Source organism: Vipera berus, assembly GCF_964194415.1.
Source record: "Vipera berus genome assembly, chromosome: 2".
NCBI classification, from domain to species: domain Eukaryota; kingdom Metazoa; phylum Chordata; class Lepidosauria; order Squamata; family Viperidae; genus Vipera; species Vipera berus.
The window spans coordinates 267,251,376-267,267,203 of record NC_138203.1 but is presented as its reverse complement, the minus strand read 5'-3'; the positions used below and the strand labels follow the sequence as shown (position 1 = coordinate 267,267,203).

General features: G+C 40.2%; 1 protein-coding gene across 1 annotated transcript; it reads right to left on the bottom strand.

Moving 5' to 3' along the window:
* Positions 1-428: 428 nt before the first annotated feature.
* Positions 429-13,191, bottom strand: LOC308661325 (vomeronasal type-2 receptor 26-like; the record flags this gene model as incomplete). The annotated part of the gene is made up of 4 exons (XM_081316248.1): positions 429-1,171; positions 4,330-4,456; positions 5,533-5,760; positions 13,012-13,191. The coding sequence occupies 4 exons, from the start codon at positions 13,189-13,191 to the stop codon at positions 429-431; spliced, it is 1,278 nt and encodes a 425-aa protein (XP_081172374.1).
* Between the last annotated feature and the right edge of the window lie 2,637 nt (positions 13,192-15,828).

The window sequence follows — 15,828 nt, the reverse complement described above, 5'->3', positions numbered from 1 at the left end:
TCTTTTTATTTGTTGACATTTTAATTTGCCCCACTCTTTTCCCTTGGTTTACTTATTTATGGCCCTGGAAATCTTAGAGAAGCAATGACTAATGGGAGGATCTGTTTATCTGATAATGGAGAAAGTCACTGAGTTTCTAACAGGAAAAATAGCTTTTTTACCTTTCATTAGATCTGAATGTCATATATTAACCTTAATAATCTGTAATAAATCAACAAATGGTAAATTCTCTCTGCCATGATAATCATACAGTTTTATTCGTCCTAGTAATGTACTAGGTCCTTCTTTGACTATTAAAAAAAGAGACATTGTAACTGTATAATTGCTACTGGTTTCATTGGTATGCATTTATAATCCAGTGGTTGGCTATCTTCCCAATAGCAAAAGATTCAGTGAAAAAACCCTTCATCATGGAATACCTTCTGAAATTACTTTCTTCTTTTCATCATTAGGTGCTCTTTGGTATTCAGATGAGGCTGCAATACAATTATGTAACACTTGGGAAGGAAGATGCAACCCACTAGCCCAGCACTGGAAGCCAAAATGGAGAAAACCTGCACAGCTACCATATATTTTCCCCTGGTGCTCAAGTAGCTTGGCACAAAGGACACCCAAACACTGCAAAAGACCAGCATACTGAAAGTGATTAGCTTGGCTTCATTGAAACCTCCTGGCAACTCTCTGGCTAGGAAAGCCACAGTGAAACAAATAGCTGCCAGAATGCCCGTGTAACCAAGAGCGCTGTAAAACATGGCGACAGACCCTTCATTGCATTGCAGTACCAGCTGTGTAATCTGAGAATCAGTGTCAAGTTCTGGGAAGGGGGGACAAATTCCAATCCAAGTCATGCAGATGCCACACTGAATTATGGACCCAGAGAATACAACAGCCATTGCCAAATTCTTCCCCAGCCATGTATTCATCTTGTTTCCTGGTTTTGTAGCCATGAATGCCAGCACCACAATCAGAGTTTTGGCCAGCACAGCAGAGACAGCAATTGAAAAGATTATGCTAAACGCAGTTTGGCGCAGGCAACAAGTCACTTTCTGAGGGGGACCAATAAATAAGAAGGAAGATAAGAAGCAAAACAGGAGGGAGACAAGGATAGTGTAGGTGAGCATTTGGTTGTTGGCTTTGACCAGTGGTGTGTCTAGGTATTTAATGAAGATTCCTAAAATCAGAATTGTAGTTAGACTTAAGCACAGGGCAAAGAAGCTCAGAGAGATTCCCAGAGGTTCATCATATGCTAGAAAGACTATAATCTTGTGGATACATTGATCTCTGCCATTGTTTGGATATTTAGTTTTGGAGCATTCATGACAATCAACTGCATCTGAAAAACACAATATATTTAGAAACTTTACCACCTGGTATTTTTCCACAATAATTGACATTTTCTCCTTTATTCTGGCTTTTATTGCAATTTCTTAAAGAGCATTAGAATATGAATCTCAGAGAAGAAGTCAAATCTAGAGACTGAAAACTACTAAGATAATACTAATGCATCTGACTGCAGAGACACTTCCATGTATTTGGCATTTGCAACCGCTCATCTCTAATATAGCAAGCTACAGTTAATTACAATTGTTTTGTGCCTACCCATGTCAAACTATTGTAGAGAACATCTTGAGTCAATCAATCTTTCAGACAGTGCCTTGGCCAAAATTGCTACAAGTCCTGGCACAGTAAAAATTTTCATCCCACTCCGTTAAGAGAAATTGAAGCATATCCAATCCATGTTTTTCATATTTGTATGCATTTTTCTGGTAATTTGCAAAACCAACATACAAACAAAATAGCTGTCTGAACATTTGGAAGCTTCTGATTATACAGCTCCTCATCCTATGGTGTATTTAATAATTTCTTAGAGCTGTGAAGGTAAACTAGTAGTAGGGCTTTTCGGTAGCTACTTTAGTTAAATGTAGCTGTAATGGCTAGAACACAGAAGAGAGGAAGAGGTATGCTTTAAACCAGAGTTTCCATACTTGAGGTGCACCTCCCTTGAGGAAGTGTAGACAGACTCTGGGGAAATCTGAAGACATTTTTTTAATTTATCACAATAAAACTATTCCCAATTTTCATCAAATTGTTTTCATTTTGGTATTTGGATTTTTAGGGAAGACCAGGATTACACTAAATAACAAAAGGTTTAGGAATCCCTGCTCTTGTTAGCACTGGTGTCATGTAGTCTTTGGTTTATAACCGTAATTGAGTCTGGCAATTATGGTCGTAAGTCATGAGGGTCAAAAAGTGGGTCACCACATGACTGGACCTGATTTTATGACCTTTTTAGCAGTGGTCATTAAGCAAACATGGTAGCAGTCATTAATTAAACATGGGAGTTGTTAAGTGAACCCATTGTGCAGTATTTGTCCATTTTTGCCGGAAACTAGAAGCAAATGCCAATTTCTGGCAAAAATATTGTAAATCAAAGTCATATGACTGTTAGGTGCTGCATATAGCTGTAAATGCAGGTAAGTTGCCAAGCTTGTAAAATAAAAATATTTAGTAAGGCCACACCTGGAATACTGCATCCAGTTTTGTCATCACAGTACAAAAAAAGATGTTGAGACTTTGGAAAAAGTACAAAGAAGAGCAACTAAAATGACTAAAGGCCTGGAGACAAAAACATATGAAGAACAGTTGCAGGGATTGGGTTTGGCTAGTCTAGAGAAAAGGATTACGGGTGACATAATGGCAGTCTTCCAGTATTTACTTTACTTTACTTTTACTTTTATTATATTTGTATACCGCCCTTCTCCCGAAGGACTCAGGGCGGTGAACAGGGCATATATAAAAATACAGAATACAAAAATTAAAAAGAATTAAATAGTAGCCCAGCTAAAACAATCAATAATAATATAAAAATCCCCATTAAAACCCCAACACATCCCCCATCAGGCCAGGCCGGCTTGTTCAAATAAATAGGTCTTCAGACCGCGTCGGATGGAGCGAAGGTCAGGTGCCATCCGGAGCTCGACCGGCAACTGATTCCATAAAGCCGGAGTGCCCACAGAGAAGGCCCTCCCCCTGGGGGCCACCAGCCGACATTCTCTGACCGGAGGCACCCTGAGGAGGCCCTCTCTGTGGGAACGCACAGGGTCTACCACAAAGAAGAGGGGGTCAAACTATTTTCTGAAGCACCAGAAGGCAAGACAAGAAACAATGGATGGAAACTAATCAAGGAGAGAAGCAACCTGGAATTAAGGAGAAACTTCTTAACAGTAAAAACGGTTAACCGGTGGAACAGCTTGCCTTCAGAAGTTGTAGGGGCTTCATCACTGGAGGTTTTTAAGAAAAGATTGGACAGCCATCTATCTGAAATGGAATAGGGTCTCCTGCTTGAGCAGGGGACTGGACTAGAAGACCTCCAAGGTCCCTTCTAGCTCTATTCTGATTGATTGATTGATTGATTGATTGATTGATTGATTGATTGATTGACTGATTGACTGACTGCAGGGGGGGAGTGACAACAGAACTTCAAAACTGGGTCATATGTCCCTTTTGGACGGGTCCCATTGTAACTTTGAAAAGTCGCTAAGCAACCAGTCATTTAAGTCACAGACCACCTGTAAGATGGACAAACTCAACTACAGTGGTGACAAGTGCACCATGAGAAGTCCTGAGAAAACAGCTTGGGGACTGATTGCCATGAAGAAAATCTATTGTAAGTAATTGCTAGGAGTTGAAAATGATTTAACGGCATATAATCAATCAATCACTAGATAGATAGACCAGGAACAGGATGTCTTATAATATATTTTATGGTGGGCAGCACTTCTGATGGAGCTACCAGCCAAGTAGTGGTACATGCATCCTCTTACAGAAACAACTGGGCAAAACAGCCACACAAAGCTTTCCAAGACACACAAGGATTTTCATCTTCTCTCATACCCATGGGCCAAATTGCTTTTCTTCAAATGCTTTACACGGTACCAATTCTCTTCCAATCCTTAAAAAAATAGCTCCAAAGGTGCTTCTTTTGAAATTAAAACATACACCTGTTTAATATTTATTTTAACGTGACAGCAAAAAGTCTCCACAGATCACCGTGGGTGTTGTCCATGGACAAATATGGTGTAGCTGAGAACCACAGGCAGCACCATCAGAAAGATTCTAGCTGGGGCTTGTTTATACCTTTCTTTTTAAGGTGTGCATTTGGGCTCAATATGGGGTAAGAAGAGCTCGATATGTTGGGGTACAAAATGTTTTGATCCAAACACTCTGGATTTGTACTTGCAAAGTTGATTAAAGTAGCTACAGGAAAAAAAATCTCAGTGAATCTACCTTTTGTCATTCAACACTTGCCATGTTCTCAGAGCAGTCTACCTGTTTGGGTAGAAATTGTCCCTTCTCTGCAGGGGGCACAATCATGGCAGCACACTTGGCGTCCTTCAGGGATCACTTTGTGGTATCCTGGTTGGCAGAATTCCGCACAGACCGAACAAGGCCTTGTCTGAAGAGTGTCAAGAAAACAACAATGCTTGAGGATCTGTGTTTTATTTGTGGGTTCTGTGTCAGCAGTCCCCAATGTCCGTGCTGCCTTTCCCCCAACTCTTCTACCATAGAAGTAGCTCCTGTCTGAGGTAACCACTTGCCCCCTGTCTAATGGTAGGCCTGGCCATATGAAATGGATCCTGATCCATAAAACCTTACGTTCTTTATCTCTTAAACTTCATTTTTGTTGCAAAATATTTCTTCCATATCTTCCCAGTAACAAAGAGGCTTGCCTACATCTTGTTAAGCCGAATCAAGGCATTTTGTGTGACTTATGTGATAAGGTTGGCTACAAACACCCAATGTTATTTTATCCCTAACGGATAAGAATGTATCGTCAAAACTATGGTTTTCCTAGTAGCAATGTATGGCTGTGAGAGTTGGACCGTAAGGATGGCTCAGTACCAAAGAATTGATGCTTTCAAATTGTGGTGCTGGAGAAGACTCTGGAAAGTCCCTTGGACTGCGAGGAGATCAAATCAGTCAGTGCTGAAGGAAATCAACCCTGACTGTCCTTTGGAAAGACAGATACTGAAGCCGAAGCTCAAATACTTTGGCCAGCTAATGAGAAGAGAGGACTCATTGGAAAAGACCCAGATGTTGGGAAAGATTGAAGGCAAAAGGAGAAGGGGAGGGCGGAGGACGAGATGATTAGCTAGTGTCATTGATGCCATGGGCATGAGTGTGGGCAAATTCCAAGAGACAATGGAGGATGGGGGGGGCCTGTTATGCTGTGATCCATGGGATCCTGAAGAGTCAGACACAACTTAGCAATTGAACAACAACCAAAAAGGTGACACCTGGGAGATAGCGGCTGGCTAAGGTTATTTGGTGAATTCTGCCTGAATTTCAACTCACACTTTTACTTTCTACATCAGGGGTGTCAAAGTGTCGGTCCATGCGGAGGCCACACCCACCCCAGCTCCGGCAATGCGAAAAAAGTCATGATACGTCACGACACGTCATGTGACGCGGCGAGTTTGACACCCAAGTTCTACATTAATTGCCTTAGTGGAGTTTAAGTTTCTTTCCCACCTGATTAAAGGAGCTGGGCCAAACAATGGCCTCTTCCTGAATGCTGATCACCAGACCTGCAGAAACCTGGCTCTCTAGTCTTCCCACTGTCTTGCGTACAGCTGACTTGTTTGGAAATACAACCAAATTCACAATGTCATAGTTGGCCACCAACTCCCCATCTGCATCAAAATATAACTCTTCTCCGATGGTTGTGTTAAAGCGGACAGTTTTCAGGAAAGGGTGAAGCTGGAATGAGAAAGGTAACACAATCCCCCCCAAAAAAACAAATCAGGTAAATCAATTTGATAATGTCAGAAAAATATATACCTGCAATAATTTTCTCTGGAATGCCTGGGCACTCACAGAAATCAAGTCTTTATAAGAAATGTAAGACAAGGCTATAAGAAAGTGTCTGAAAAGCATAAGAGAGTGAGGATCTTGGTCAGGGGTAGGCAACCTTGGCTCTTTTATGACTCGTGGACTTCAACTCCCAGAATTCCTGAGCTGGGAGTTGAAGTCCACGAGTCATAAAAGAGCCAAGGTTGCCTACCCCTGATCTAGGTTGTGGATGTGCCAAAGGTATTTTCCCAAAAGCAACTGGACTTTCTCATTCTTCTGTCTGAAATGGTCTAAGGTCGCCTGGCTGTGCAGGGGGTTGGACTATAAGACCTCCAACGGCCCTTCCAACTCTGTGATTCTGTAATTCTGTAATTCTACTGTACTGTACATATACAGACACTCCTCCATTTACATCCATTCAGTTAGTTACAACAACACTGAAAAAGGTGACGAATGGTCCTCACACTTATGACCAACACAGCATCCATATGGTCAGGGAATCAAAATTCAGCAGTTTGGCAACTGGCAGTTATTTATGATGATTGCAGCGTCCCAGGATCATAGTGACTGTTATTTCCCAGATAGATGATAGATAGATAGATAGATAGATAGATAGATAGATAGATAGATAGATAGATAGATGATAGGCGATAGATTAAATAGATGATTGATAAATAGATAAATGATAGATAGATAGATAGATGATAGTTTAAATAGATGATTGATAAATAAATGATTAGATAGATAGATAGATAGATAGATAGATAGATAGATAGATGATAGTTTAAATAGATGATTGATAAATAAATGATTAGATAGATAGATAGATAGATAGATAGATAGATAGATAGATAGATAGATAGATAGATAGATAGATAGATAGATAGATAGGGTTAGATGATAGATAGATAGATAGATAGATAGATAGATAGATAGATAGATAGATAGATAGATAGATAGATAGATAGATAGATAAGGTTAGATAGATAGATGATAGATAGATAGATAGATAGATAGATAGATAGATAGATAGAGAGAGAGAGAGAGAGAGAGAGAGAGAGAGAGAGAGAGAGAGAGAGGTAGGTAGATAGATAGATAGATAGATAGATAGATAGATAGATAGATAGATAAGGTTAGATAGATAGATAGATAGATAGATAGATAGATAGATAGATAGATAGATAGATAGATAGATAGATAAGGATAGATAGACAGACAGATAGATAGATAGATAGATAGATAGATAGATAGATAGATAGATAGATAGATAGATAGATAGAGATAGATAGATAGATAAGGATAGATAGATAGATAGATAGATAGATAGATAGATAGATAGATAGATAGATAGATAGATAGGGTTAGATAGATAGATAGATAGATAGATAGATAGATAGATAGATAGATAGATAGATAGATAGATAAGGTTAGATAGATAGATGATAGATGATAGATAGATAGATGATAGATAGATAGATAGATAGATAGATAGATAGATAGATAGATAGATAGATAAGGTTAGATAGATAGATAGATAGATAGATAGATAGATAGATAGATAGATAGATAGATAGATAGATAGATAGATAAGGATAGATAGATAGATAGATAGATAGATAGATAGATAGATAGATAGATAGATAGATAGATAGATAGATAGATGAGAGAGAGAGAGAGAGAGAGAGAGAGAGAGAGAGAGAGAGAGAGAGAGAGAGAGAGAGAGAGAGAGAGAGAGAGAGAGAATTATTTTATTAAGAAAATTTATATAGCCGCCCAACTCATTCACAGTGATTTGGGGCAGATTAGAAAAATAAAACTGCAATAAAATCCCCAGATACAAATACATAGATAGAGAGATAAACAGACAGATACATAGATAAGCAGACAGACAGACAGACAAGTAAATTAAAGCTTTGGTTCATTTGTTATAATGGACATTGTAATGTGTTAGTGGTTGCTGTTTCATTAGGTTTGTCTTTTTGAATTCCTGCTTGCTGTTGGTCCGGTGTCCTTCTCACATTGTCTGTTTCATTGCTGACAGATATGCCCCTTCTGACATTACAGGCTCAGCAGGACTGGATTACTGCATGTTAGAGCACTTGAAATAGTTTGTATTACCCGTTAAAGAGATCGGCTTCTCCTTAAGAAGGCCAGATACTTACTGCTCCAGTAAGCAATTTCCCTGAATTTGCAGAAGTATCACCAGGCAGAACCTCAGGGCTGTTTGACCTGTGACATTTCCTGCTCCCACTCTCCACATTTCTCTACATCTCTATATTTGGGTGAGGACAAAACAGGAAGCAGATTTCACCATGGCAGTGAAGATGGAGGATAGTACAATGAAAACAAGAAACCAGTGTGTGGGTTGCAGCAAAACAAGAAAAAAAAACTCAGCAAGAAAAAATCATGCTGGGGAATGCCTCTTTGCAAACAAAACTGCAATACCACGAGTCCTTGTACAAGTATCATCCAACATCAAGAAAGATTTCAGAAGACAGAGATAGACAGCAAGACACCTAAATGACCAAGATTATTTACAGTATTTACACAATCTGTGGATGCCTCTGCTGCCCTCCCTCTTGAAATCCAGTATTATGAGGGAAGGGGAAAAACAATTCCCCATCCTTTCTTTTCACAACCCACCATGCTTCAATTTATGCACCTCTCCCATGATCTTGCTTATCAAACTTTCTCTTAAGCTAAGCAGATTTTAAATGAAGAATGGCTGCAGGCAGTGCTTTTTTTGTAAAAGAAAAAGGTGCCGGAACTCACACATGTCATACAACCCGCCTTGCCTACCCTACAAGGTTCCATCCAAAAAATGTGCCGGAACTCCGTTCTGAGCGTTCTATGACAAAAAAAGGCCTGGCTGCAGGACTTGGGTTTGTCTAGTCCAGGGGTAGGCAACCTCGGCTCTTTTATGACTCATGGACTTCAACTCCCAGAAATCCTGAGCCAGCATAGCTGGCTCAGGAATTCTGGGAGTTGAGGTCCATGAGTCATAAAAGAGCCGAGGTTGCCTACCCCTGGTCTAGTCTAAAGAAAAGAAGAAACAGGGCTAACATGATAGCAATATTCCAGTATTTGAGGGGCTGCCACAAAGAAGAGTGGGTCAAATTATTCTCCCAGGCACCAGAGGGCAGGACAAGAAACAGTGGTTGATCAAAGAGAGGAGCAACCTGGAATTAGGGAGAAACTTCCTAACAGTGAGGACAATTAACCAGTGGAACGGCGTGCCTCCAGAAATTGTGGGCGCTCCATCACTGGAGGTTTTTAAAAGAGACTGAATAGTCCACTTGTGTGAGATGATATAGGTTCTCCTGCTTGAGTGAGGGGCTGGACTAGAAGACCTCCAAGGTCCCTTCCAGCTCTGTTCTGTTCTGTTCTGTTCATTCTGTTCTGTTCTATTCACAGCCAGAACTATGGCAACCAATGGCACCCATTTGAGATAGAGTGTATAAGAACAGTACTGTATGGCAATATGGAACAGGGTCCATCTTCTTGTACGTTCTTCACCATGGACCTTCCCTGGGATAGTTCTTCTGCCTCTGTCCAAGACCAGTGAAGTCTAGGGATGAAGGTGCTGGGGAATGGGGAGATGTAGGTTTTTGTCCCCACCTTAGCCACAAAAGCTGTTTGGGGACTCTGTCCACTCCCTTCTTCTCAGTTCAATAGTCAGAGTGGTGTAATGTGAAGATGCTCTAGTGCAGACATGTCAAACACAAGGCCCGGGGGCCGGATCCGGCCCACGAAGTGGTTTCCTGTGGCCCGCGAAGCCATCCTGGAAACAGTGAGGTAACGGCCCCCACTGCCTTGGCCCTGGCCCAGAGACCCTCCTTCTGCCAGAGACCCACAGATCTGTCCCACTCCTGCCCAGGCCTCCATAGGCACCCTTGATGCGAACGATGTAGAGCTGACCACGCCCACCCAGTAGGCCATACGCACTTTAGCCACGCCCACCCAGGCCACGCCCACCCAGGCCACACCCACAAGGCCCCCTGAGGGCAACCGCAATGCTGATGCGGCCCTCAATGAAATTGAGTTTGACACCCCTGGTCTAGTGGGATGAGGAGACCCAGGTTCTAGTTCCTCTTTAACCATGGAAGCCCCCTCAAGGAGATGGGGTCTTGGCCCAAGACCCAGGATAGGGTAGGGATGAAAGTGCTAGACTACAAGTGGGGGAATGGGGGAGTGAGGGTGATCTAATTTACCTTCAAATCTCACTGCAAGTCTTTGGATCAGTCTATCTCTACTTCTTGTGGGGAGAAATGGGTATTTTGTGCTATTAATGCATACCAAATAAAAATACTAAATTCTGGTATGTCTAAAATGATTCTTGGAAGAGGTGGAGAGACTTGGCCCACAGTATCACCTAGAGTTGGACAGGACTGAATGGGTAACATCATCATCATATTAGGTTCATTTTTTATATTAGTGTATGAAGCATTAAAGCCTTTATTCCATTCAAGAGTTCCTGATTCTTGGAGGCTGCCTGGACAAATCCCTGCACTGTTTTTTGGCAAGGTTTTCCAGAAGTGCTTTGCCATTGCCTCCTTTGTAAGGCTGAGAGAAAATGACTGGACCAAGGTCAACCCCTGGTTTCCAGCTCAAGTCATGGTCTCCCAGTTCCTAGCCTGGTGCTTAACTACTACACCAAAATGGCTGCTTCATTACCGTACAGTGTATTTATGTACAATAAATAGCAAGATAAGGATGAATAATTTGCCATTTTTAAAAATGGTTGCCAAAAGTGGTTTTTTTCAGCCATACAGCTGGCCCTGTTTGCATTATGGGAAAATTATTCTAGCTTTATGTTCTCTACTTTCTCCACAGTATCTTTGAGGAAGTTTAATAAATCAAACATACTATTCCAAATATGGACATATTTTATAAGCACATTCTTTTCTGTATCACTTAGTTATTCTATAGATGTTTCATCTCAGCCACTCAAAATCCCTTTGCTAGCCAGTTTAGAACTCAGTTTAGAAGATCATATAGGAGTCGTGGCCAGGGGGGCATTTGCCCAGGTTCACCTGGTGCGCCAGTTGCACCCCTATCTGGACCGAGATGCCCTACATATGGTCACTCATGCGCTCGTTACCTCCTGTATAGACTACTGCAATGCTCTCTACATGGGGCTGCCCTTGAAGGCCACCCGAAGGCTTCAACTGGTGCAGAAGGCGGCTGCACGGGTTGTGATGGGAGCGTCCCGATACTCCCATATTACACCCCTCCTGCGTGAGCTGCATTGGTTACCGGTTGTCCTCCGGGTGAGATTTAAGATGCTGGTTCTTACCTCTAAAGCCCTACATGGCTTAGGTCTGGGATGTTTGCAGGACCGTCTGCTGCCAGGAACGACTTCCCATCACCCTGTGCGCTCACACAGGGAGGGCCTCCTCAGGGTGCCGTCGGCCAGACAATGTCGACTGGCGACCCCCAGGAGGAGGGCCTTCTCTGTGGGGGCACCTGCCCTTTGGACTCAACTCCCCTTGGAGCTCCGGATGGCCCCAGATCTCCGTTCCTTTAGTCGTGACCTTAAAACATGGCTTTTTCAGCAGGCTGACCTGGACTGATGGAAGGGTGGTTTTCTTAATTTTGTTTTATTGTGTTTTTAATTGGACTGTTTATGGGATAATTTGATTTAATACCTTTTAATGTTTGTATTTTGTGTTTTTATCGTTGTTAGCCACCCTGAGTCCTTTGGGAGATAGGGCAGCATACAAATCCCATAAATAAATAAATAAATAAATAAATAAATAAATAAATAAATAAATAAATAAATAAATAAATAAATAAATAAATAAATAAATAAATAAATAAATAAATATCAGCTCATACTAGATTTTTTTTCCAGATGTTTTCCAGTTGAGTAATGATTTTACATGATTGCTTGGTGTATTTATTTATTTATTGTTTTTTCTGTAATCAGAAAATTCCTTTTGGCTCATCATACTAGATAAAATTCAATAATCAATCAAACAAACAAAATCCTACAAATGCCTTAAACAGTTTCTGAGTTCACACCACACACTGAGCCATAACCTAACCACGTAATGTGTCACACAAGACACTAAGCCATCACCTAGCTTCACCCAACTTTTAGTGCTAAAATGTGGTCGGCTGAAACACTAAAAATGATGTAGTGTTAGTGTGTTGTGTACGAACATGGTTATTGAGAGGTTGTGAGGCATGTCTTCTCTATGGGGTTGCTTGGATCACATTGCAAACAATGCTGAATTTTCCATTTTCTTTCTGATGACATGTTAAGAAATACATGGCTGTTACTCTGATGTCCTGGCACACAGGTTGATTTAAGCGGTTCTCACTTAACAGCCCCTCCCAAAAAATGATTAACCATAACATTACATCATAAACATTACCCTTTCATATATGTTCTTCACATTCAGTGGCACTCACTTTTGCCTGATAAAACTTTTCTTCCTTACAACTTCCAGGAGGCTAGATAAGGATGTGTAAGTCTCACCGTATTTGCATCATGCTGTCACAACTCATGTTTCATCATGAGTTGCTCCACTACAGAAGTCTATGATATATCTCCCATAGCAAAACAAGTCTTGGGAAACATCCTTAGATTTGGTCATAACCACAATTTGTCTACCCAAAAATTGTCCATTCCAGCCGTTCCAAATCTTCAGGTACACGGGCACTACAACAATCAGCTTCTTGGAATTCAAATATAGCTCCAAACAACTGACCACATTGGCACACAAGATACTTAAGAACTAAGGAGAAGAGGACAATTAAATTCTGCTGATAACGTTACCTAATTTGGTAACAAAACGTTCAGGAATTATATTAAGCTAAGCTTGGAGAACAAACCACAGCCAAATCTAGAACCCCAAGCTACAAATATTTCCTATTATTTCTAAGCACTACAACTCTCCAAGTACCCTCCTGGGATTTAGGATTAGCGGCACAGGAGGGCAATAGCGTCTGTAAGGAACTGCTCTTCAGGCCTTTCAGAAAATAAGAGTGGTTATCCCAATCACCCATTGTTGGAAAAAAATGAATGTAGAGGGGCCAGGTCTGTATGCTGGGAGGACATTCCCAGATATTCCCAGAGCTGGAATGGAAAAGAAGACCAATCCAACATGCAAGGTTCACTTCAGTTGTAGCTTAAGTGGAATTTGCTCTTACCTGCCATGGTTGTAGGAGTTTTGGAAGATCTACCTTGTCTTCTCCTGGAATGACAACATGGCTAGATAAGGATGTGAAGACATCCTGGAGGGCATGTGCCACAGCATAGATTGCATGATAGATGTTGTAGCTCTCGGCGGACATTCCTTTCTTGGGCCAACCTGAGAGGAAGCCTGCCATGTTTCTTCTCACAAGGCCCCTTTTCCATGTCTTCCTTGACAATCTATCACTGGAATCATGGAAATCAAACATTTCTGACCAAACCAATTCAAGGGAATCATCTTGAATTAAAATAAGATCATGGAATTTGGATCTTTGGTTTCCCTGGATGGCGAAGGTTAGGGTTCCGTGGAAGGGTTTGATATCTCCGTATCTAAAAGTTGTGCTTAAGGTGAAACCCCACAAAGCTGTGGAGATCCAAACTTTCCCCAGAGGGGTTTGATTGGCTTCTTCAATGTTGGACAATATAAGAGGCAACAGAAGCATTGTGTCTAGATCCCCATAATAAATGAGCACGTTGCTTGTCCCGTGTGTAAATACAACATCAAAGTGCGATAATTCTTCATAATAATCATCAATCTTCTCAATATGAATTTGTGGAATCTTAAATGTGAAGGCTACACAGATCCCAGTCCCAAAGACCATTGTCTCAATGGTCTTCATAAACCAATCTCCACCGTCATGTTTTGGGGCAACAAGTCCAATCCACGTCCATTGAAAATGAAGGAGCAACTTCATGATCCCCATGTATTGTGGGGTTTCCTTTGGGCTCATCCAGAAAGAGAAAGGAAACTGGGTTTTATCATTCCGAATGTGGTTACAAAAACCATAAGTGAGCTAGTGAGGAAAGGAACCAATGCTTAGTGTTGAAAATAGCATTCAGGCTCTTAAAAAAATAATAATCTGAAATGGTTTTAGCCCCTCTGTGAAGTCTGATCAAGGGTCATTCAAAAGTCTTATCTTCCTGGATTGACTCAGCTTTACTTGGAATAATTTATTTTTATTTTATTTATCAAATTTTAAAACTGCTAATTTCTCTCAAAGAGGGACTCTGGGCAGTGAACAAATCAAATATTGAAACATCAAAGGGGTATTTAAAATGTAAAATTTTATTTTAAACAAGAATGTAGTTGTCCAGCTTAGTCCTGGGCTCTTTATTCTCAGACCCCAAAAGGTCTTCTGAGCAGATATGCATCAGATTTTACTACAAGAATACAATTATTGGTTATAAATGATTGTTTTTCAGCATAATTTTCATTGCTATTTATTTATTTATTTAAATTCTAAAATATGTTTAATGTCTTCTAGCAGAAGCTCGAGGGTAATAAATAATTCAGGTTACAGTATCACACAAAAACATAAGGCCCATCTGTCTACCATTTTACATGATTAAAATGATTTTCAAAAATCCATATCAACTTGCTATATGTTTACGACAATTTTCAAACAACTTGCATACTGTCATGATTAGAATTGGAAAAGTAACAAAAGGCAATCTCACATTCAAACCCCAATTCCTTATTATTGTTTTTTCTGAAGTTTTAAAATTGGAACTGCTCTGCATTTCTGTCTACCGGTCTGAACTGTGTTTTAATTCTGTGAAATTTATCATAGCTCATACAGGTATGTGTTTTATATGAAAACAATGATACATTATTCCTAGTGTATGCATTTTTGTATATGATCACTTTTACAAATGACCTTTTGCAATCAAATATTTTTGCATATTTTCATATTGCATAGTCTATACATTTCTACGTGTGTTTATTGAAATATTTAACTTTATAAACACCATATTGTAAAACAAACCCCAAACATGTAAAGCCCACTCCAGTTTGTATATAGCTTCGTGGCATGCAGAACATAAAAACTGAGAACAAATAAAGCACATTTCTCTCTCTTCCATATTTCTGATACTATTTTAAAATATATTTATATCAGTTAAGTTGTATAGAAGATGTTTATGGAAGCTACTAATCTGAACATATATAAGAAATAATACACGAAGGAAATTTAGAGAACATTCTGAAAGCTAATCCATAAAGTAGAAATTGTTTTTCCCCATTATTTTTAAAAAGCCCTATTTATGAGATTTCCATCCTTTGTTCTTTCTTAAGAACATTGTTCTTAAAAAGAACAATTCATGAGATTTCCATCCTTTGTTCCTTTTGGGGCATCAATGAAAGAGTTGTAAGAGGAACCCTCAGAGGTCTATTCTACATGGCCTTTCTTTTTCAGTCAGAAACCCAGAGCCATCATTCAAATTCTGTCAGTTCATATTCATATCACAGCTTATTTGTGGCAGACCTCAGTAAAAAGCTCCCAAACTGAGGAAAAGAATTGACACACTGCAGTGTCCACACAATGTCCTTTTCCAAAATGTTTGCAGAGTTGGTGCAAGTGGTCCACTGAAGTGTGAATTCTCCAGGACTCTCATACCTGGGGGATATTGTAAAGGCTTAACATGATAGCCATCTGAAAGAAGGTTTCAAAGTCCCCTCCTTGAATCACAGCCAAGAGACTCTCTTCCCTTCCACACTTGAAATTAGGGACCATCCCATGACTAGAAGAAAGGATATCTATGGTGGCTTCATAGGTTGTCCTTCTGTTGAAACAGTTTTCGTAGATGCTGTAGCCAAGAGTAACATTGGGCAATAGCAGGAGGTTTTGGTTGATCTCCTCTATGGCTAATAAGATGGCAAATATATGCTGGAAGTTCCTTTCTAGTAATCTAGAATAAAAAATAAATAAACTGGAAATCAGACAATTTAAATGCTATTTCTTAAGCTTGCTTTTTTCAACTAAAAATCTCACTGT